Source organism: Manis javanica, chromosome 5 (assembly GCF_040802235.1).
Source record: "Manis javanica isolate MJ-LG chromosome 5, MJ_LKY, whole genome shotgun sequence".
Taxonomy (NCBI): domain Eukaryota; kingdom Metazoa; phylum Chordata; class Mammalia; order Pholidota; family Manidae; genus Manis; species Manis javanica.
In genome coordinates this window covers 23,763,526-23,785,356 of record NC_133160.1, presented here as the reverse complement: position 1 = coordinate 23,785,356, position 21,831 = coordinate 23,763,526, and the positions used below count along the sequence as shown (strand labels likewise).

The 21,831-nt window shown below is 49.7% G+C and overlaps 1 protein-coding gene across 1 annotated transcript; it reads left to right on the top strand.

Moving 5' to 3' along the window:
• Positions 1–653: 653 nt before the first annotated feature.
• On the top strand, positions 654–20,149 carry BPIFB1 (BPI fold containing family B member 1). The gene is made up of 16 exons (XM_017641868.3): positions 654–807; positions 3,186–3,331; positions 4,169–4,310; positions 4,991–5,098; positions 6,038–6,187; positions 6,970–7,054; positions 9,910–9,973; positions 11,698–11,783; positions 12,718–12,897; positions 13,856–13,909; positions 14,383–14,541; positions 15,900–15,967; positions 16,828–16,873; positions 17,624–17,687; positions 18,260–18,336; positions 19,976–20,149. Exons 2-16 carry the CDS (start codon positions 3,217–3,219, stop codon positions 20,003–20,005), a joined length of 1,428 nt encoding a protein of 475 aa, XP_017497357.1. The 5' UTR covers positions 654–807; positions 3,186–3,216; the 3' UTR covers positions 20,006–20,149.
• The last annotated feature ends 1,682 nt before the right edge of the window (positions 20,150–21,831 follow it).

Genomic DNA, 21,831 nt, shown 5'->3' with positions numbered 1-21,831 from the left:
ATATGCAATAATAATAACAGCAATGGCCATGCACATCCTCTGTGCCAGAACATGTGCTGTAAGCTATATACACTGCATTCCTCTCAGCGCCCTAGGAAGTAGGTGCTGCTGTTATTCCCACTTCACAGACAAAAGACTGAGACTCAGAGAGGTTATGGAATGTGCCCCAAGTCACACAGGCGGAATGAGGACTCAGACCCACACTGTCCCCAGGATCCCTCTGTGTCCACCAAACTTTAGAGATGTCCCTCAGACAGGTTTTGAAGTCAGTTTTGGGTTGAATCCTGGCTCTGCCACTTGCTGACTATGTGAGGACGGTTCCTCTGTGATAAAGTCAGGATCATGATGCTGACCATGGTGGGATGCAGCCATGCTGACCTGATGAATGTGAGGTTCGGGGTGGTGCCTGCCACATCATAGGTGCTTACTACATCCTCACCACCACTGTTCTCATCATTGCTCCTTGGGAGTGCCTGCCCAGGAGACAGGGAACCTTGGCATGGGTCACTCTGGGCCTGGCCCAGCTCCCCTGCCATGTGCCCCAGCATCTGGCCCACTCCTTGTGCCAACCCCGATCCTCCTTTCTCCAGACCTCGGGCACCTGGAGTCCTGAGGCTGCCTCCTAGCAGGGGTGTGGTTCACCAGAGGCCACAAATATTTACCTTGGAGACCTCAACCTGGACCAAGGTCTTGGCCCAGATACAAAGGGCAACTGCCTGGACCAGGGCATCGAGGATATAAGGCTGGACTTGCAGACCCACTGGCCAGGTGAAGAGAGGAGCAGACGGAGGACTCCAGTGTGTCCAGGTAAAAGCATAGGGAAGGGGTTGAAAGCCTACAGCACTAAGAAGGGTCTGAGCTGGAGACACCTGGGGTTGGATCTGGAGCAGGAGGGAGGCTTAGCCCTGAGGTAAGGTCTCTCAGTCCACTAGGACCCTCTGAGTGTCCGGGCCAAGGGGTAGAGAAGGGCCAGCTCCTTTGCCCAGAAGACCAAAGAGTGGTGATGAAGGAATCAGACTGAGACTCTCCCTGACCTCAGCCTGATGACATGCACCCATGCTGTATACAGCCCAGTGCTGGGATGATTTGGGGGACAAGAAGAAGTATCATATAGACCTGACCCTCAAGGGACAGCCAGTCTGGGCCATTGTGGTACATGCTGTGCTCAAAGAAAGCCCAGGGACATTGTGGAGGTTAGTCAGGGAAGTCTTCCTGGAAGAGGTGGCAGATCAGCTAAGAAACTGAGTAGAAGTTGGCTAGACAAAGGAAGAGAACAAGGCATTCCACACAAAGGGAAAAGCATAAGCAGAGGCCAGAAGGTGAGATACAATGGGGCAGACGTGTGTGTGTGTGGTACTTGGATTTGGGGAGGAGATGCTTTCTTGAAGGAAGAGATAGATCCTATTGGCTCCTTGAGCATCTCAGATCAGAGGACAGAGTGGTGAGCCAAGACAATGGAGGGCAAACCGGATCAAGTGCTTGAAAGAAAAAGATTATGCAGTGGGGGTGGGAGGCTTCCTGGGCAAAAGAATAGAGTGCAGGATGTCTTCTCTGTGACTTGACTGCAAGGTGATTCCTTCTGACCCCACATTAGTACTAATGACTGTCATAGCAACAGCTAACATTCATTGAACACTTGTGTCAATGCCAGGCCATGAATAGACTGTCTCATTTAATCCTCCCAACAAGCCTGTGATAAGTACTATATTTATAAGTACGATAATTATCTCTTATTTTATAGATGAGAAAACTGAGCCTCAGAGAAGGTAAGTCATTTGCCCAAGACCACAAGTGGCAGAGGCAGGCCTCCACCTTAGGTCTATCTGCCTCTGAAGCCCATAGTATTTCTCCTCTGCCCTCAGGCCTCCTGACACTCAGGGATCAGGGTTCTGTGACTTAATGGGGCCCCCATGGCCCAGACATCAGTTTAGCAAGCTGAGATTCCCTATTCTTCAAGGGCTCCCAGAGGCAATTCATTCATCAGCAACCACTCATTTATTAAACACCCACTGTGTGCCAGGCACTATGCTGAATACTGGGACACAGTAGGGAGCAGATAGACCCCACCCTCTCTCCTGGAGCTCACAGCCTGGTCAGGGAGGCAGTTGTCAAGTCAGCATTGCAAGCGTCTCAGCTCATGCTGCTCCAGCTCATGAAAAACACATGTCATCCAATGCCACATTCGTCTTTGACAATAAGAAATCCACACACTGAGCCAAGCAAGGAAGGGCTCAGGTCTCCAGGCCAGCATCTTCCCTCTATCCGAGCAGGACAGTCCCTGGGAGCAGAAGCTTCATGTAGGCTTGAAGGCTGAGCCAGGGTACAAGCTGGGGAGCTCAGGACCAGGTTATAGGGGCTGACACTCCACCCCACGAAGGGACAGACAGGTAAAGGGCCAGAATAGCACATGCTCCTCTCCCAAGAGGCACCACCCAGGCCTCTCTCTCTCTCCCTCTGCCTTTTTCTCCCTGGCTCAAAGCAGCCACCTATTTCCTACTTGGGCCCCTTAGTATTATGGGTTAAGCAAACGGCTTTCCTGCCTCTTCAAGTCCTACCCAAATTCTCATTTCCCTCCTGCCTTCAACCTACTGTCCTGGGCACACACCAGCTCCCTGGGCAACGTTTCTCCAAGTGTAGCCCAGGCTCTCTGGCTGCAGGAAAAAGAAAGCTCTACAGAGAAAGGGACGTGTGAGCAGATTTTAAAGGCTGAACAGGAATTCCATAGGCAGGAAAGGAAGAGGAAAAGCATTACAGGAAGCAGGAAGAGCAAGGGCAAGGGCTCAGACAGAGGGGAGCACAGAGTATGTTCTGGGAGCTTCAAGCAGCTTGGAATGACTGGAACTTTTTAGAGCAAGAGGAAAATAAGCAGGAGGTGAAATTGGCTGAGGTTCAGCCATAGAGGATTTCAAGTGCCAGACTCAATGAAATAGGACCCTACTTCCTTATGCCCATTTGCCAGATGAGAGGACTGAGGCCCAGAGAGGTTGAATTGATTGCCTAAGGCCACACAGTTAGCACCGGGCAGCAGAGGCACAGACCCAAACAGGCAGGCTCCAGAGCCCACCCTCTTAACCACTTCTTCATTCAACAGCCTCTCCTGGACTCAATTTTCCAAGTCACCAGGCATGACTGGCTGCCCCTGGCCTCTCTGTCCAGCTAACAGGGCCCTCTGTGCTCCCCCCCAGGTTCTGACCCAGCCACCTACCTCCCAGGAAGATGGCTAGCCCGTGGCTTTTCGCCTTCCTCTGTGGTTTGCTGACAGCCCCTTTGGCCGGAGCCACCCTCAACTCCCCTGCAGTTCTCAGCCTCAGCTCAGAAATCGTCAAAGATAGTAAGTCTTGGCTTCCCAGGCCTAACCACCATGAGGCGGAGAGGCAAGCAGAGCAGCCCTCCAGATGAGGGAGGGAGCTCCCCATCACTGTGCAAGCCACAGCTGTGATCCCAGGTCAAGGGTGAGATGCAGGTGGATGATTTATAAAGGTTGGAAGTGTCTGTGATTCCAAGATCCCCTTCTCCTTAAATTCCATGATTCCCCTGGGCTCCTCTGTTCCCCATGTCCCTCCAAAGCTTCTGCTGACAGGTTTTAACATTATGCCAGCCGGCAAAGGAGGAACATTTAGAGGGACCATCTCCATTACCACAGAGGAGAAAAAGGGGTGTCTCTGTTGCTAAGAGGCAGTAGCATACAGACTGTGGGACACAGTGGAGGGACATACACCTGAGTGGTCCTGCCCAAGGGTGGAGGGAGCTGGGGTGTTTGCACACCATTTCCCATCAGTCATTGACTGAGGGCTGCTTCTGGAGCATCAGCTCCCCAGTACTTCTGACCTGCTCTGTGCACAAGCCAAATGGGCTCTGGCTGCCAGGAGAAAAGTCCAACAGGCCCAGTGTTGGGTGTTGTGGCAATGTCCCCAGCAGAGGATGGAAATGTCAGATATGAATGGTCCCACCTATGCTCCAGTCCCAGTCTTCATGTGAAAATAACCTTCTGGGCCAGCATCCTCAAAGCCACTTCTCCACAGCAGATGGTCAGGATGGAGCCATATAGCCCCTTGCCTTATATCTGGGTCTGAGTAGCCCTAAGGATGGTCCCTCCCAGCCTAGAGCCCCCATCGAGCCATACTTCTTGCCCTCTTTCTGGCCCCTAATCCCTGGGTTCTGCCCCCAGAACTGACACAGGAACTGAAGAACAGCGATGCCACCCAAATCCTCCAGCAGCTGCCACTGCTCAGTGAGATAAAAAAGGAGCCGGCCAGCAATATCCCCATCATAGGCAACTTAGTGGACTACCTCCTGAACCACATCGTCTGGTAAGTGGAGCAGGACCAAGTCTGGAACCAGCTCCTTCCCACCCCTCTGCCCAGGACACGCTTTGCATGCTCAATCGATCGATCGCCAAGCATCAGCTGGTGTCAGCTCTGCCCAATCACAAAGAGTGGGTCACAGTCGCTCCCTACAAAGCTCCCAGAGGAGTTAAAAATGGCCATGAGAGCCACACAGGAACCCCAACAGGGTGGCCACAGGGAAAGTCTGCCTGGGGCAGGAGGGTGAAGGATAAGGCAGCCCCTCTCAGCGGAGGCAACAGGTGAGCCAATGACTCCATGCTCACCAGGAGACAAGAAGAAAATGACGTCCCAGGCAAAGGGACCAGCCAGGGCAAAGTCCTAGAGGAGTGAAAGTAGTCAGAACTGGTGCTCAAACCCCGAGGTGAGGACACAGGAGAAGTCAGCAGGGCCAGTAACAGAGGGTCTTACAAGTTACCCCAAAGAGCTGGGATTCATCTCCTTAGTGGAGAGAGCCACAGGAGCATTGTGAGCAGTGGTAGAGGGGATTAGATTGGATGGGAGCAAGCAGGCTGGGCAGGGGTCAGTGGACAGGGCTTGAGTCCAGCTGCTGGCTGGGCACCAGGGAGACAAGAAAGATGGAAGGTTGGGGATGATATTCAATTGAGCATAACGCATGAATCCCATCTTGCCCACATCCCATCCAGGCTGAAAGTCACCTCAGCCAACATCCTCCAGCTGCAGGTGCAACCCTCTGCTAATGGCCAGGAGCTGGTGGTCAAGGTCCCCCTGAGCATGGTGGCTGGATTCAACACGTGAGTGTCCCCTCAGCCAGGCACAGCAGGCCTGGCAGTGTCATTCACGCATTCCCCCCTTTTGTCCATGTCGGTATCTGGGAAACAGCCACAAGCAGAGGGAAAAGCAATCGGCAAGGTCCAGAGGGCGGAGTGCACTGGCTCTTTCCAAAGAACAGCACAGAGAATGGGCAGAGAGGGAGAGAATGATGCGAGGAGAGGCCAGCAGGCAGCCGGAACCAGCTCAGGCGGGGACTTGGGGGCCAACGTGACAACTTGGCTTTTACTGAGTGAAATGCGACCCATGAGAGTTCTGAGCAGAGGAGGCACATGCATTAAATTTTACATTTCTAAAGAATCCATCTGGCTGCTGCATAAGGGGATAAGAGTGGAGGCAGGGAGGGCATCCAGAAGTTACTGCTACTATCAGGAGACAGTGAGGGCCCGCACCAGGGCTTGGGGACAGGAAGGTGGGGAGAAGTAGTCTGATTCTGGATGTTTCAGAGGTAGGTAAAGGCAACAGGGTTTCCTGATGGATTCAATATTGGAAAGAAAGGCAGAGAGAGAAAAGAAGTCAAGGCTGACTCCAGGGCTCTTTGCCTGGGCAAATGATAGGACAGGATGGCCAGCAGCTAAGACCGGGAAGATCATGAGCAGCTTTGGGGAAGGATCCGGAGTTTGGTTTTTAACATGTTAAATTTGAGGTGCCTGTAAGGCATCTGAGTAAGGAGTTGGGTGTAAGTTTGGAAGCTGCTGGCATATGCAGAGGATTTAAACCAAGAGAGGAATCCCCAAGATGAGCCTGGAACACATTAGGGTAAAAATCTGGGGAGAGGAGGAAAACCCAGCAAAGGAACTTGAGCAGGGAGGTGGAAAAGCCAGAAGACAGAGATGCACAGCAGGTCTGCTCCAGCCTGGGGCTGGGACGGTGCTCAGAATGTCAGGCACCTCCTCTCCCAGGCCCATCGTCAAGACCATCGTGGAGATGCACATGAAGACAGAGATCCAAGCCAACATCCAAGTGCAGACCAGCGAGAGCGGCCAACCCCACCTCGTGCTCAGCGACTGCTCCAATAGCCAGGACAGCCTGACCATCACCCTGCTGGACAAGTGAGTGAAGCCACCTCCCCCTGGGCTCCCACCATGCCTGGGAGAGAAGCCAGGCAATGTGATCTTGCCCCATTTTACAGATGGAGAGCACTGAGGCCCAGGGAAAAAAAGGGACTTATGATAACCTTCTGACTCTTGATCTGGGACTCCTTCCAGGGAATCTGTGATGCCAGATAAAGTTAAAAACATCAAGGAAAGAAACAATGATTGTGGAATTTTAGGCATCATGCCAGGAAGTGGGGCAAACATTTGAAGGTGAAGAGGAGCTACATTCCGAGGGCTCCTCAAACTACCCCAGGCAGGCTTGGGTGCAGCCATGGGTAAAACATATCTCCGAGTGAGGCAAATGCATCTCCTTCACTTACTGTCCAGGTGACTCTGAGCAAGTCACCTCCCTATGCCTCACCTTCCAGGCTGTAGTGAGAGGATCAGTTCAGGCAATAACCACAAGCACTTAGCAGAATGCATGGCACACAGTAGGTGCTCAAAGGTGTGGTGTTTCCCTCCACTACTCTTCAGCAAGAGAATGGGAAGAAATGCCAACTGCCATCATCCCAGCTTCCAGCACAAATTCCTAAAGACAACCCCCAGCCCCTGCCCACTGAGAGCTCTTTGCCACTGTCTGCCCTTGGCTCGGGATCTACTACCAGCCCTATCTCTAACAGGCTGTGTGACCTTGGGCAAGTTCACTCAACCCCTGAACTCAGTCTTCCCTTCTGTAACACAGGGAAGGGATGAGCACCTCTTACCTTCCCTAATCTGTCTCTCCTTCTCCTCTCCAGGACGCTCTCCTTCCTGGTCAACTCCTTAGCCAAAGAGGTCATGAGCCTCCTGATGCCAGCGCTGCCCAAACTGGTGAAAAGCCAGGTGAGTGGAATCAGGGCCTCTCTGGCCTGCAAAGACTGCTCCCCCTGTGGGGCTGGGGTGGAACTGTAAGCTGGTGCTAAGGGAACTCCTACCTCCTTGAGTGGGAAACTTCTGGGCCTGGACCAATCATTCTTTCAATGAATCATTGAGGACAAGGTTATAGAACTGCCAACAGTTGACCAGGAGACTTTGAATAGTGATGTGCTGATAAATTGTTAATAATTGACTCTGAAGGGATTGAGGAGAAAGAGCCCTGATTTGTAACATCTGGTGATCTCTCTGGTGTGACTTGTTCTCTCAAGGCCAATTTCAAGCCATTAATGTGATGTCAATGAGCAGAGGTGGAGAGAGATGAGTACTAGTACACCATTGTATGATATTTCCGCCGTACAGATACACTAGACATAAAAAGTGTCAAGAGAGGATAATAGTAAAATGTAACAAAATAATTGGGAAATTATGACTTTGGTATTTTCTCTTAACTTTAGGGGTTTTTTTAACTTTGTTTTTAGTATAATTTATTTAGTTGTAAGTTTATATAATTCAATTTTTAATAATGTCTGGGTTTAGTATGCAGCTCAGAAATTCCTGAAAATTTTAAAAATTGGCCCTTACAAACTGGTACAAGCTGGCTCTCAAATACCAGTGTCACACCAACATGTGGTCTTCAGTGGTCTGTCACCCACCAGGTCCTGTTGGATTACTTTGTGTGAGTCGGTAAACATGAGTCAATCTCAATTTATATATCCTTTGTATGTCACAGGTAAACTAAAACTCTCTATATCAGACTCATCCATTCTGACCATTGATTTCCACTGTAAATTCCAAAATATAGTCACAACAGTAGGGCCCCCTAGAGTTCAAAACACCTTTTCAGATAACCAATATTTTTTTAATAATAAAACCTTTTTGAATTGAAAAGATGATTTAATAACTAAAACAACTTTGGGGAAAAAATACCCATGATCCTCTGCCTTAACATGACAGCTATTTTCTCTTTTGTGCATTACCTTCCAATCTCCATACACACACACTCATATTTTTATGTGGCTATACTCGGTGTCACTGCTCTCTGATATTTTGTTATATCTATTTTCTATGCCATTGTACAATATTCATAATTATTAAAGCAGCTACATCATATTTAATACTTCATTAAATCATTCCAGGGAGCCTTCTTAAAGGAATCTGGAAGTGAATAATTTTGTAAAATTTGGCTTTTCTTATGAGAGATATATTTTCTTTTAAGAAATGTTTTTTCTGTTTAAAGGTTGCACTTTCTAAAATTTTTCTCCAGCCTCCAGTAAAATCACATTTTAACTGGCATCATAGTTTAACTGCTAAAAATGTATTTTCTATAAGAAAGACGGCAAGAAATTAGTATCATAAAATGCCGTTTGCATAATATCTGTTCTTAAAGTGAAAAGCCAAGTAGAGTGAAGAATATGAGATGAACTGGCCTTTTCTTAATCATCATGATTTCCTACCATGATTCACTGACATAATGGTCATGTGACTATCATACTTGAAGGAAAAATCTACAACACATTTAAATCTGGCAGGAGACCATCTAGAAAATACTGAAGCCCTTTTTGTTGTAAATATGTGGGTCCCAACCCCAGCTGTATCAGAACCTTCTGGGAAAGCTTTTAAAAATACTGATAGAGATTCCAGTGTGATTGGTCTGGGTGAGGCCCTAGCATCTCAGAGGATTCTGGTGTAAAGGAGAAAGGGGAATGGCGGGAGAAGATGACAAGGTCACCAGGACACCCTTCCCACAAGGGATAGGCCATGCAGTGGACGCTGGGAGTCTCTGAGCTTGCCAAGTCCTCTGTCCTCCCTGGGTCCCGGGTTGGCAAAGTAGCTGAGAGCAGGGGATGGGTTTTTCATAGGAAAAGTTAACGTTTCTCAGAGCACATTGTACTTTCTTGGGAGCAGCAAAGGATGCTCAGTCCTAGGGCTCTTCCACTGGGGAAATTGTACCCATGACAAAACAACAAAATCTCTGGGTACTGCCCCAGAAAATAGGTTGCCTAGAGCAGATAACACAGCCTTTGGGTCTCACAGGCAAGTGAGTCAAATGTTGCACTTCCTCCTTAAGCTGACCAGGTGAGGCCAGAGTTAGGTTAGGCCAGGGTTTCTCACCCTCAGAACTACTAACATTTGGGCCATACAGTTCTCTGTTGTGCGAGCAGTCCTGCCCACTGTGGGGTGTCTAGTAGCATCTCTGGCTTCTATCCACTAGATGCCAGTAACACCCTGTACCCCAAGTTATGACAACTAAAAATGTCTCCAGCAATTTCCAAATGTCTCCTAGGGGACAAAATCTCTCCCTACTGAGAACTGCTGGCCCTTGGGAGAAAGAAGAGCTGAGTAAGCAAAAGGATGTGTTGGAGTCGGACACCCACAAAGGGCACAAAGACATCGTTCATGAGTCTGGTTAGATCAGGCTTGCTGGCCTCTGTTCTAGAGTCTGACATGTTGAAGGAACTCAGTAATGACTCATCAAGTGAATGAAGGAATGAATTCTCCATTTCCCTCTTATGGAAAACATGGGCTCTCTTGAACAAGACAAGGAGTCTGATGGGGAGGGCAGCTGGCAGGCCAGGCGCACCCTGGGCATAGGACACGGGATAAACCACTGCAAAGACCCCAGGTGACATCGGGGGTGGGGTGTGCTCTGAGCCACAGGGATGGCTCGGGGAGTGGGCACTCCACTGAGTCCTCAACCCCGAGGATGAAAACCTGGCTGGCCATGGTCGCACGGGTTCAGGCTGGGTGGGCTGGGCACAGGCAGTTGTGGGGCCGTGTTCTGGCCCCTTGCTGATGGAGCTCCTGTATTGGTGCCGTTGCAGCTGTGTCCCGTGATCCAGAAAGCCTTTGAGGACTCACGTGAAGACCTCCTGGACCTAGTGAAGGGTAGGTGCACTGCTCTCTTCCACCTTCTTCCTTTACTGCTGAGCAGGCCTCCAGGCCATGGCTCTGCCCAGGGAAGGCCTCCCAAGTCAGGCCTGAGCTGTAACATAGTCCAGCAGCAAGCGGGACTGAGCATAAGTTGATCCCTATTGAGGAAAAGCAGACAGGAATTCACCACAACTGTGACTTTACCAGTACCTACTATGTGCAAATTTCCATGAGAGCCAATGTGTGCCCCAGATTTCCAAGTTCAAATCCCAGCTCTGCCATTGACTTGCTCTATGACCTTAGGAAAGCCACTCCACCTTCTTATCCCCAGTTTACACATCTGTAAAATGGGGCTTATACATCCCTACCTCACATGATTATTGGTGAGGATTAAAAGTCTACAGGAAACTTTCAGGCACATAGCAGGTGCTCTGCCTGGCACAGAGAAGTGCTAACAAATGTGTGCTGAATGGATGAAAGAATGAATAATACAGCAACTACTGTGGGCTGTTAGAGAAGAACAAGGGAAGAGATTGGATGTGCGCTCAAGAAAGAGGTCATTTCTCCCTCCCAAAGTAACAGAGATAGGAGGACACAGGCTTCAGCCCCAATCTTGGAATTCTGCTGTACTTGTTGCCCTCAGAGTGGGGTTTGGCAGTAAGAAAAAAATTCTGTCTACTGTTTTGGGATCTGCAGAGGCTCATTCAAAGGATTAACAAAGAGGAGTGGAAAGAGGAGAATGGAATCGGTTGAACACCCATAGAGCACCTACTGGGCTGGTTGTTTCATGTACACTGTCTCCCTGACTCCTCAGATAACTCATTGAAGAAGACATCATGACCCCATTTCACAGATGAGGAAACTGAAGTCTCAGAGAAATTAAGTCACTTGTCCAGTTCACAGAGGAAACTAGTGATAGGGGAAGACTTGAGCTCAATTCTTCAATTCCCAAGTCTGATGTAATTCAAATATAAGGCAACTTTAATAGGTACCAATCCTACACAACCTATAAGGCAGGTATTACTAATACACCCCCATTTTAAGATGAGGAAACTGAGGTTCAGAAATGGGAATACACTAGCCAAGGCTACTGAGACTCGAAAGGAAGTCGATATGGCTCTTCTCTTCCTCAGGGGAAGGCCACCCAAGGACCATCTCCCAGCCTGTCCCTAAGCCCCTGCATCCCCTCTCCATTCTCCCCCATCAGCCAGGGCAGATGAGACGGCACTGCCACCTAGTGGCTAAGTGAGGAATCCTGAGGCAAACAAGCGATCCAGTGGACAGACAGGCATGCATCAGGCATCTGGGCCCAGACCCTGCCCAGGTGCAGGGTGCAGCTCACAGTTTGGTTGGAAGATGTGGACTGTTACAAACAATAGTACAGTTTTTTTCCAATCAGGACTTTGGCATAGGACCAACTAGGTTCAAATCTTTTCACAGTATGACCTTAGCAAATCATTTTACTTTTCTGAGCCTTACTTTCCCCATCTATAGAATGGGGGTACTAATAGGACCTACCTCCTAAGGCTATTGTGAGGATTAAATGAGCTAACACCTGTGCACGTTTAGGACAGTACGTGGCACTTGGCACGTGCTCCATAAATGTCAGTCATTATCAATGCCATCATTACTCCTGCTCCCCTCTATCTACCCACCTATGGGATAATGCAACTATAGCCAAAAGCAGCCCACAAGCCTGCCCTCCACCCTCATAGAACTTTCTTCTTGTACCTGAGCAGTGCCAGTTACCCTCGTCCCTGACCACCTGGAGTTTGACATTCTGTCTCCTGCCATCAAGGATAATTTCATCCAGCTCAACCTGGGGGTGAGTGTCATGGGACCTCAGGGATAATGAGGGACATCACTGCCCTTCTCTGACCCCCAAGGGTCAGACACCATAGGTCTATCTCAGGGAAGAACATACCAGTCATGGGTAGGACACACATGTTCAACAGGCCAGACATGTCCCAGGTTAATCATTCTAACAGAGGAAATCCAGCAGGTGGAATCTAAGGGGCACACACAAAACATCAACCTCAGTGATATGTTCCCCCACCCTGATTTCCCCCATCAGAGGCCAACGTGTATGCACTGGGGCTCTTAGCCTTTCTCTCTGCACTGGGAATTACAAAGACCTAAGTTTCTCTCCCAGCTCCACAAGTCCCTGAATGTGTGACTTCGGACAAGTTTCATCACCTCTCTTAGTGTCACTTTCTTCCTCTGTAAAATGTAGATAATAATAGTCACCAAGGAGAGGATGAAACGAGACTGCACAGGTCCTGGTGGCAGGAGGAGCCTGGTAACTCTCAGCTGTGTAAAATGTGGAGCCACATGCTCACACTAGTGCTGGACTTCCTGAGGAGCCAGGCTAATTTGGGCAGCATGAATCCCAGACCAGTTTTCACAGATCCCTTGGATAACTGCAGCATCAAACATTTCCATCTGGCTGCAGTTTTGAATTTTCCCTCCATCCAAAGGGTTTGTAAGGTACCTGAGAAGTTGAAATCTAAATGCCAAATAAGACAGCTAGGTTTTTAGAGAAAATCAGAGCTTATCTAAGGAGTACGAGTGCAATAGATGTTGCTAAGCACCCGAGATAATTCATCACCTACAGCAAGGTGCTGAACTCCAGGCTAAGCTTCCTGGCAGTGAATGCAAAAAGCAAACCAGGCTAAACAGTGTCATTTCCTTCTAGGCTGTGATTGGGTAAGTTGTGGAGTTAAAGTTCCCAGCCAACTCTCTGCTCTGTATCTCCTTAGGTCAAGTTCCTGGACTCACAAGGAAAGGTGACCCAGTGGTTCAATGAATCAGCAGCTTCCCTGACGATGCCCACCGTGGTCAGTGCCCCTTTCAGCCTCGCCTTCAGGCAGGATGTGGTGAACGCGGCAGTAGGTGTCTTGCTCCCTCCAGGAGAACTCATGGTCCTGTTGAACTACGTGGTAAGCCTCAGCATGGGACAGGATGGAGCCCCCTCTGCTGCATCACGGGAATCCCCTAAATCACATGGTGCAAGAACCCTAACGCTCCCTGAGCAATAATCCCCTACCAAGCCACCCAAACCCCTCCAGGAATGGACAGCTCACCCCCTCCTCTAACAGTTCCCAAATAGGCCTCTAACGGTCCTCCTCTAATAGTCGGACATGTAACCTGAAAGCTGAAAATTGCCCCGGAACATCCAACGCCAGGCCTAGTTCTGCTCCCCTGGAACCTGATACACCTGCTTCCTCTACCAAGCAACAGTCCTATGGAGCCAAAGGGCACCTTAGATACTGAGACGTCCAGGATGGCAGTTGTGCTGTGCTGTTTACTAGGGGCCCCTGGCAGACATCACTAATACATCAGGGCCTCTCTTCCTACTGAGCCTTGGTGCCAACCCAGCCCTGGGATCCCCATCAGCCCCGCACAGCTAGCAATTGCCACCAGTCAACTGGAGTATGCCACCTCCTCCAGGATGACTGATGATGAAACTGAGGCCCGGGGGGAAAGGGTTAGCCCAAATTGCTTCAGGTCAGCTGACAGGCCACAGATAACCAACCTCTTGGGGATTAGAAATCAAGGTAAGGGGCTGGGATGCTGAGAAATAGGGAGTAGTCACCAGCAGCCACATTTATGACTGGAATAAGAATGAGGTCACTTCTCAGTGTCCCTGGGAGCAGGGAGCTGCCCACAAACCCACAAATGCCACCAAACCCACAGTAAAAGTCCAGGCCCGTGGGGACCTCATGTCCTAGAACAGCTGATACAGGGGCTGTTTTCCACCAATGACAGACATGAGGCCTGGACCACCAAACCTACCCAGCTTTTCTGGGATTCTGAGGGTCCTGGCAGTGGAGCTGCTGGAGATGTGTCTCCCCTTTCCCCTCCTGCTGACCTTCTCTGGCTTCCTCTCCTCCTCAGTTTCCTGAGCTGGCCCAGCAGCTGAAGACGAGCATGAAGGCGATCAATGAAACGGTTTGTCTGTTTGCCATCTGCAGTCTGATGTGGTCTGTCCACTGGTTCTAGGGAATAAAATACATGTGGGATTGCTCTTTCCTTCCGACACTGGTGACTAATGGACCAAGTCCCTACCCTCACAGGGATTCCAGTCTACCAGGGCAATGGGACTGAATCAAATAGTTACACAGGTAATAGTTCAGTTACAAGTGTGGTGACAAAGGACAGATTCCAGGGGTTATGGGGGATTACCTGACATAGCCCAGAAGTTAGGGAGGGCTTCCCTGAAGGAAAGGCATGTCAGACTGAGGGAGAAGCAAAACCAAAGGCTTTGAGACGGGGAGAGCAGCAATCCCTTCCAGGGTCTGGGAGGAGAGAGGCTGGAGCAGACAGGAATGAGGGAAGCCAGAAGCAGGGGCTGGGGCCACATGGGGCTCCCGGGCCTTGGTGAGGCCTTTGGGAGCCCACACGCAGGTCGGATGTCCTTCCAGGCTGCAGAGAAGCTGGGGCCCACACAGATCGTGAAGATCCTAATTCAGGAGACTCCAGACATCTTTCTGGCTCAGGGCAGTGCCACAGCGGTCCAATTGATTGTGCTGGAACTATTTGCCACCAATGAAGTCAACCACCCCTTCTTCACCCTGGGAATCGTGAGTTCAATTGTCTGTGACATTGGCAACAACCTGGGGGATCCTGCTGTTCGTTGTTCCTGTTCAACCTTATTGCTTTGCTAAATGTCTCCACCACTCTTGTTACCCAGCAGAGATGGGGGAGGGGGAGTTGTGAACTAAGAATCAGGAGATTTGGAGACCCATCTCTGACCCTGTGACCTTATTAGACAGGATCCTTGGGCAGAAACTTATCTCATATGCACAAAAGGAATTATTTTAGTTCATATAACTTAAAATTCCAGGTGTTGTTACCTTCAGGAATAGCTGGATCCAGGTGCTCAAACAATGTCATCTTCATTCTTCTCTTCCTATCTGGCAGCCTTGTTCTCCCAAGTGCAGCCTTCATCCTTGGGCAGATTATCCTCCCATGGAATTACCCCACCCTGTATCAGGCTTATACCCACCAGCTTGATAACTCCAGCAGGAAAAGCCTATCTTTCCCAGTAGCTCCAGTGGAAGTTCCAAAGCTAACTCTTGTTGGATGAGTTTGGGTCATGTGCCCATTCCTGAGTCTGGGCAGTACCTGGCTATTAGTAGGAGGTTAATGTTGACTATCCCACAGCAGGGTGGCTGTGCACAGCTGTGCAGTTTGTCCACACACAATTTCAGGGGGTGCCATTCCCAAAATACAAGATGCACAGTGCCTTGGCTTCCCATATTGAAAGATATTTTGATCCCCCAGCCAGTAGTGGGCATGGACTTCCAGGCCAGCTCTACTCCCTAGCGACCTGGTCCCTCCATGGCCAATGGCAGGCACTTTCCCAAAGGCCTACAGGCCCATAGGACAAGTTTGTTCTCTGACCTGGAAGTGGAGCCTCACTAACTCTCTGCCCTCAGGCTCATCCAGCCCACAGGTGTGTCTTTGACCTGGCTTAGCTTCTCACCTTTCGGACGATAATGGTAATGGTTAGCATTTACCAGAGTCTTACTGATCTTTGTCCCTCAGATCCCTCTCCTCTATAATGGGCTAATAATAGGATTCACTTCATAAGGTTGTGAGGCCCAAAGGAGATCATCACGTAAAGTTCTTAAAACACTGCCTGACACATAGTGGGGGCTCCATGCATACTGGTTGCTGCCATCATCACTATCACCACCACTTCCCACAGCAAGCCTATGTTGTTATCTGTTCAGTGGGGAATGGGTACAGGTACTATCCTATTTAATAGATGAGGAAAGTGAGGCCCAGAGAGGTCAAACCTTTTCCCAAGGTCACAGAGCCAGTCGCTGAGCTTCAGACCATGTCAGCTTGCCCTTAGAGCCTCCTTGTATAACCCCACACCCTATGCCTGACACATCCCCTCAAAGAAATGGGGCCTGGGTTTCTCTTGTTGCAGGAAGCCAGCTCAGAAGCTCAATTTTACACCGAAGGTGACCAACTGATGCTCAACTTAAATGAAATCAGGTAAACATGTAAATCATTGTGAAGATTATGATAGAAACAAGTGTTGCCTCATGGCAATACTTTAAATACCCAGTGTTCTGAGCCTCTGAGGGGTGGTGAGTAGTGCAGGCTGCTCCAGGGAGGGCAGGAAGACTGCCTCACCTGCACTGTTTTGCTGTTGAGGACTGAAAGCAAGAGAAAGGGGAGGAAAGGGAGGTGGCCTTTCAGCAGCCGTGGACAGGCCGACCCTGGCCACAGGATCAGCCTGCCCAGCCCCATCTCCCTCCCTGGCCCATCCAGGACATCGCCGGGACAGTAAAGGGACTGTCATGCCCAGATGCTGATGTCCCACCGAGCCTAGCCTGCAAGCTCAGGGCCTCAGCTGCCTTCTGTGCCCCTGCCCACCTTCTCCCTGCTGTTCCTAAAGGAAGTTCAGGGATTGCAGACTGAAACCTCCTGGGACAAATCAAGCCTGTGGACTGTTTTGATCACCCCACATAGGGTTAGGGTTTTTTAATATAAATTAGTTGCCAACATATAAAAATCAGCATACTGGGCCACACGGGCCTGCATTCCTACATGGCAGTGAACAGTTGAGCTGGGAATCAGGTTCCCCCTGTAGAAAGAGCCTGAGCTCCCTGGCGTACTACAAGTCTTCATTCCTGGAGGTGATTTTTCTGCTTTTAGGGTGACTATTTGTTTTCTGTCTCCCTCCTCATAAGAATGTAAGCTCCATAAGGCCAGGATTTTATTTGATTCTCTGCTATATCTACAGAGCCTGCACTGTGCTTGGTACATAGTTGGTGCTCAATAAATAGTTGTTGAGTGAACAAGTGAATAGGACTCTGAGGGGCCGTTCTCACAGGCATCTCTTGTTGCAGCTCTGATAGGATCCACCTGATGAACTCAAGCTTTGGCCTTTTCAACGTGAGTATCAACAAATTGTCCCTGGGGACACAGGGGACAGCCCAGGATGATCCACTTTGAAATGAGACATTGTCCAGGATTTACACCAAACAAGGTCCACACAGACAGTCCCATGGTGGGCTGGCCAGCCTCTATGTGATCAGTCACAAAATCCAACCTCCTGGCTCAGGCACTTACTGAGCACTGACCGTATGCCGGGCACAACTGAGAACACACACATACTCACAGACACACAGATACACAGTCACTTTCCTTCTGCAACCCTTTGATCCTAAATTTGAAAACAACTCTCCACTACCGACAAACTCCTTTGGCTCACGAAGACTCATCTTGACGCTCCGGGCAGCCCTTTGCCTCTGGTCCTCCGTTCTCCCACCCGAGTCAGACCCCATCAGAGATCTCAAACTGGCTGAATCCTATATTCTGCGGTGGCTTTTTTTTTTCACCCTTATATTTTGTTGTTTAACTTTTTTGACTAACTTTTAAATGGGAGGTTTCCAAACAAAAACGTCTGACTTCCTTAGCAAGCCCAGGAAACACAGGGCAGAATTCCCTCTGGGCAAATGGGCTAGCTAGCCGAGTTTGTGCTCTTCCCTGCCTATCCGGTCCCCTGCAGCCCTCGCAGTTCTCACTAGCAGGGGGCCGGATTCCGGAACGTCCTCCAGCTGCCCTGGCCGTGGGGCTGGGCTGTGCCCATCCTAGGAATGGCTGGGAGGACTTCAGGGTGACAGTGCGTCTTCTCTCTCACAGCCTGATCTTCTGAAAGATATCGTCACCCAGATCCTCGCCTCTGTCCTCCTGCCTAACGAAAATGGTGCGTCCCTTTGCTGTCCACACTCCCTTCCCAGGGCTTTGAGGGTGGGTGCTTCATTTCTCCTTATAAGAGGCTAAAGGTGGTGCTTGGCCCACTCAGTGCTCAACATTTCTTAGCCATTGCCGATGTTGGGATTGCTATTTGCATTATTAGTGGGGGAAGCCGAGAGAAAAGGCAGAATTACTCTAATTAAGCCCTAGGTTGTAGGGGTGGAGAGAATTGGTAAACTATGTATGCCAACTGCCTTTTCCATTTCTTCATTTTATTAGAGTGGAAAATTTCCAAGTATAGACACCTGTTTTGTGGGTGGTAGGAGGCCTCAAGGTTTCTTGAGCAGGTGTGTGCAAGGATGTGAGGGGTGCCCTTTGGAGCAGCCAGAAGCCAGTGCTGGAAGCAACCACCAGGGAAATGAGTCTGGGTGGGTGCTGGGGCCAGAGAACAGGTGAGCAGAGGCAGGAGGAACAGTCCACATCTGGTGTGCAAGGTGCCCAGGGCCCCTCCAGGAACTGTGAGCCTGCCCATGGCTACCCAATTACAGGCCCACCAGTCTCTGACCACATTTATTATTTCAGGTAAACTAAGATCCGGAGTACAGATGTCAACAGTGAAGGCCTTCGGATTCGAGTCACCTTCGATATCTCTCACAAAGGTGAGTGGGGATAAACGTCCTGCACCAGGGAGGGCACAGCTGCCAGGAGAGCCCTGGGCTGGGAGGTGGTGCCTGCACTCCAGTCCTGGCCCTGCTGGTCACCATGGGAGACCTTGGGAAAGTCCCCTCTTCTCTCAGGGCCTCATCTCCTCATCTGTAAGTGTTCAAGTGTGACTGTCCTAGCCTGGGGTCAATATACGTCCAAGTTTTTTCACCGTCATTCATTCATTCATTCATTCATTCATTAAGGCCTAGCACACAGTAGATGCTCAATAAATGCTTGTGGAGTAAATGACTCTCCTTGGCAGCTGCTGGGGAAGGGAGCTATAGTAGCATGACCACCACCCCCAAATATTGTTATTAGTTATATTTAACAGCCCATAATCATTTTGTGCCAGGCCTTGGGGTACAGGGAGCATCTTGCCCAGTCTTCATATCCACCCATACCATAGATCCCATCTAACAGATGAGGAAACTGAGATCAAGGATAGCAAATCCATTTCCAAGATCACATACCCAGTAGGTGGCAGAGTCAGGATTTGCACTCGGTATCTGCCCTGAACCCCTGCTTTGGGCCCTAACCCCTGCATGAGCAATGGCAGTGACATAGGCCCATCTCAGTCAGCCAGCCAGCAGGCATTGACTAATAAGCACCTACTGTATGCCAGGCACTGATCACAATAATAAACAAGACAGGCAGACACCCCTACCCTCTTGGAGTTTCCAGTCCACTGTAGAGGGAGAGAGATAGAGAAGCAGAATTATTAATGATTGAGAAAATTCACAAGTGACCACCCAGCCCAACATTCCATGGCTAAAGTGTCCAAACTAAGGCCAGGGAGGGATTCTGGACCAAATCTTTAGCTCGTTATTTGTCCTGATTTGTCCAAAGCTGTGGGTTGGTACTACCGAATTCCTGAGCTGTTCTTGAGAAATTAACAAATTGTCCCTAAGGCACAGGGGACAGCCCAGGATGATCCACTCTGAAAAGGGGCATTGCCCAGGATTTACTCCAAACAAGGTCCCCACAGACAGCCCCATGGTGGGCTCAATTCATTTGTTTTGGGCTGGCAGCACACTGATTTTCTCTTTATATCCATAGATCATGTTTTAAAAGTTAGTTGAAGGAATGAATAAATGAATAATATGAGATAAAGCATGCTTTAGAGAAAGTTAATATAATCTAGATGCTGAGTATTCAAGTGTTCACTGTAAAATTGTTTAAAAATTATCATAATAAAATGTTAGCAGAAATCTAATAGGTTAAGTTCTTCATATCACACTTAGCTTCAAAAAATTAGGCAGAGCATTGTTAAATATTTAGCTGGCTGGGACCCAATGGATACATCCAGGAACCTGCATTTTATAGAACTTCTTGGGGAGTTTTGGTGATTAGCAGGGCTTGGGGACAATAGACTCACATACTACTCAGATATTTAAACCTGTGCCTCAGACCTCTGTGCAGCGCCTTTGTTCACACATACATCCTACTCCTCTGACCCTTCCAGGAATTCTATATGAGTGCATTCAGGGTCATGACCCCCAATTCTACCAGTCACCTTGTGGCAGACAAACCAGCATAAATCACAAGGTAGGAGGTGAAAAGAAAACCCACTTAACTTTTCTCCTTTGATTACAGGACGCCCTTGTGATCACCGCAACCGCCTAGTAGAAACGTGACCACTGTCCTCTCTCCTGATGAAGATGGACAGTCTCCCTTCACAGCAGGCTGGGTCCCAGTGGGGATGTGGGAGCCAGCTCTGTTGACTATCCCTCTCTTCAATAAATAAATACTAGTCTGTGACTACTGCAATCTGGAGTATATCTTTGTCTCAATTCAGGAATCATTTTGTCCCTGGAAGGCTTGGGGACTAGACACCTGAGACACATCTGGCACATTCAGGCACATCTGAGCCAATCCGAGCTGTGTCCAAGCTGTGTCTGGCCCACTAATACCACATGAGGACTATGTCCAGGATTTTTATTACTTCCTGGGGCTTTAGAAATAAGAAAGCCAATTGTGCCCTCCTGCCTTCTGTGTCAACCTCAAGACTCCCTATGGTGGGACAACATCTTTAGTGAGGGTTGATGCTGGCATGTGGACGGTCAAGGGCTCTTTGGACACTGTGAATCTGAAGGCAGATGAACTAGGCTTTGAGTTCTGGCCTGGCCCCTCAGTAGCTGTTTGCCCTTGTGATACAGCTTCCCCTGAGTTTTCTTCTCTGTAAAATGAAGAGAATCATAGTCCCCATGGTGGAGGGCTGTGGTGAGGATGAAATTGGAGAGAAGGGTTCCTAGCACATGGCAGGTGCTCAAATAATGTCATCTGTGGCTGCTGCCATTGTCACTGCTGTTACCTCGCCTCCAGGATGTTGGGCTTATCACCGAGGCCCTTCCTGCTTGGACACCACATGACTGTCATTGTCTCCCTGGCCTCCCTGATGCCAGCAGGTTCAGGACAGACAATAGGACCCCTGTTCTCCAGACTGCAGGTCCGCCCCAGCCCTTCACTTACACAAGAGGCCGTGCATGAAGGGATGGGTGGGCATTTTGGGAAAAGGCACCAACAGGCACAAGAACGGCTCACAGCCTGGGAAGGTGGCCAGGAATGTACTTCTCCATCTACAGGACATGGGATAGGCTGAGAGGGATACCAGGGGCCAGGACAAGACCCTGCATGAGACGTTTACCCCAGGGTCAGCGAACACTTATTGGGCAGTTGCTGAGTGCCAGGCCCTGTGCTGCAGCTCCCCGACACTTACCTGACTCCCAGACACACTTTGCAATCTGCATCCCCACATACCACAATCCATTATTTTTCTAAATTGTATTAAATCTAGGTTTGAACCCCTACTCACAAAGGAGATAAGAAAATCAATCTCCATCTTCTCTGGGGTAGGTCTCTTCTGGCTCCCTGGGGTTATTCAAGGGTCAGGGCAGGACTAGGGAGTGAGGGGGCTTCCAAGGAGCATGGAAGACGGGGCAGGGCTTCCTGTCCTTGATCCCATCTGATCCCGATGATGGGAACTCTGTACCAGCCCATATGGTCCAGCCAAGCTGGGCACTTCAAAACAGCCATGCCATGGCACTGAGTCCCAGCCAACCATGACCCCTGGGCTTCCTGGAGGTTGGTGGAGAAATAACCCCACTTCCTCACCTCTTGTGAGCAGGGAACAACCCTACACTGACTCCCCCAGAGCCCCAGCAGGACTGCGCACAGGTGCCCACAGGCCTTGCTCTATGCCACACCTTTACGGGCTATTTCCTTCCCTGCCTCACTTTCTCCCTCCTCCATCACCATCTCCTGGGATCACCTCCCAAATCAGCTGTGTGCACTCAAATACTGGTCTCAGAGTCTGCTTCTGGGGAACCCAAACCAATACAGGAATTAGCTCTGCAGATACTATGAGAAGCTGGCTGGAGCCCCCTGGACATCTGGGGGCTTCACTCAACCAGTCTTTCCCACAGCCTGTAATACCTCCACTTGACAAAGGA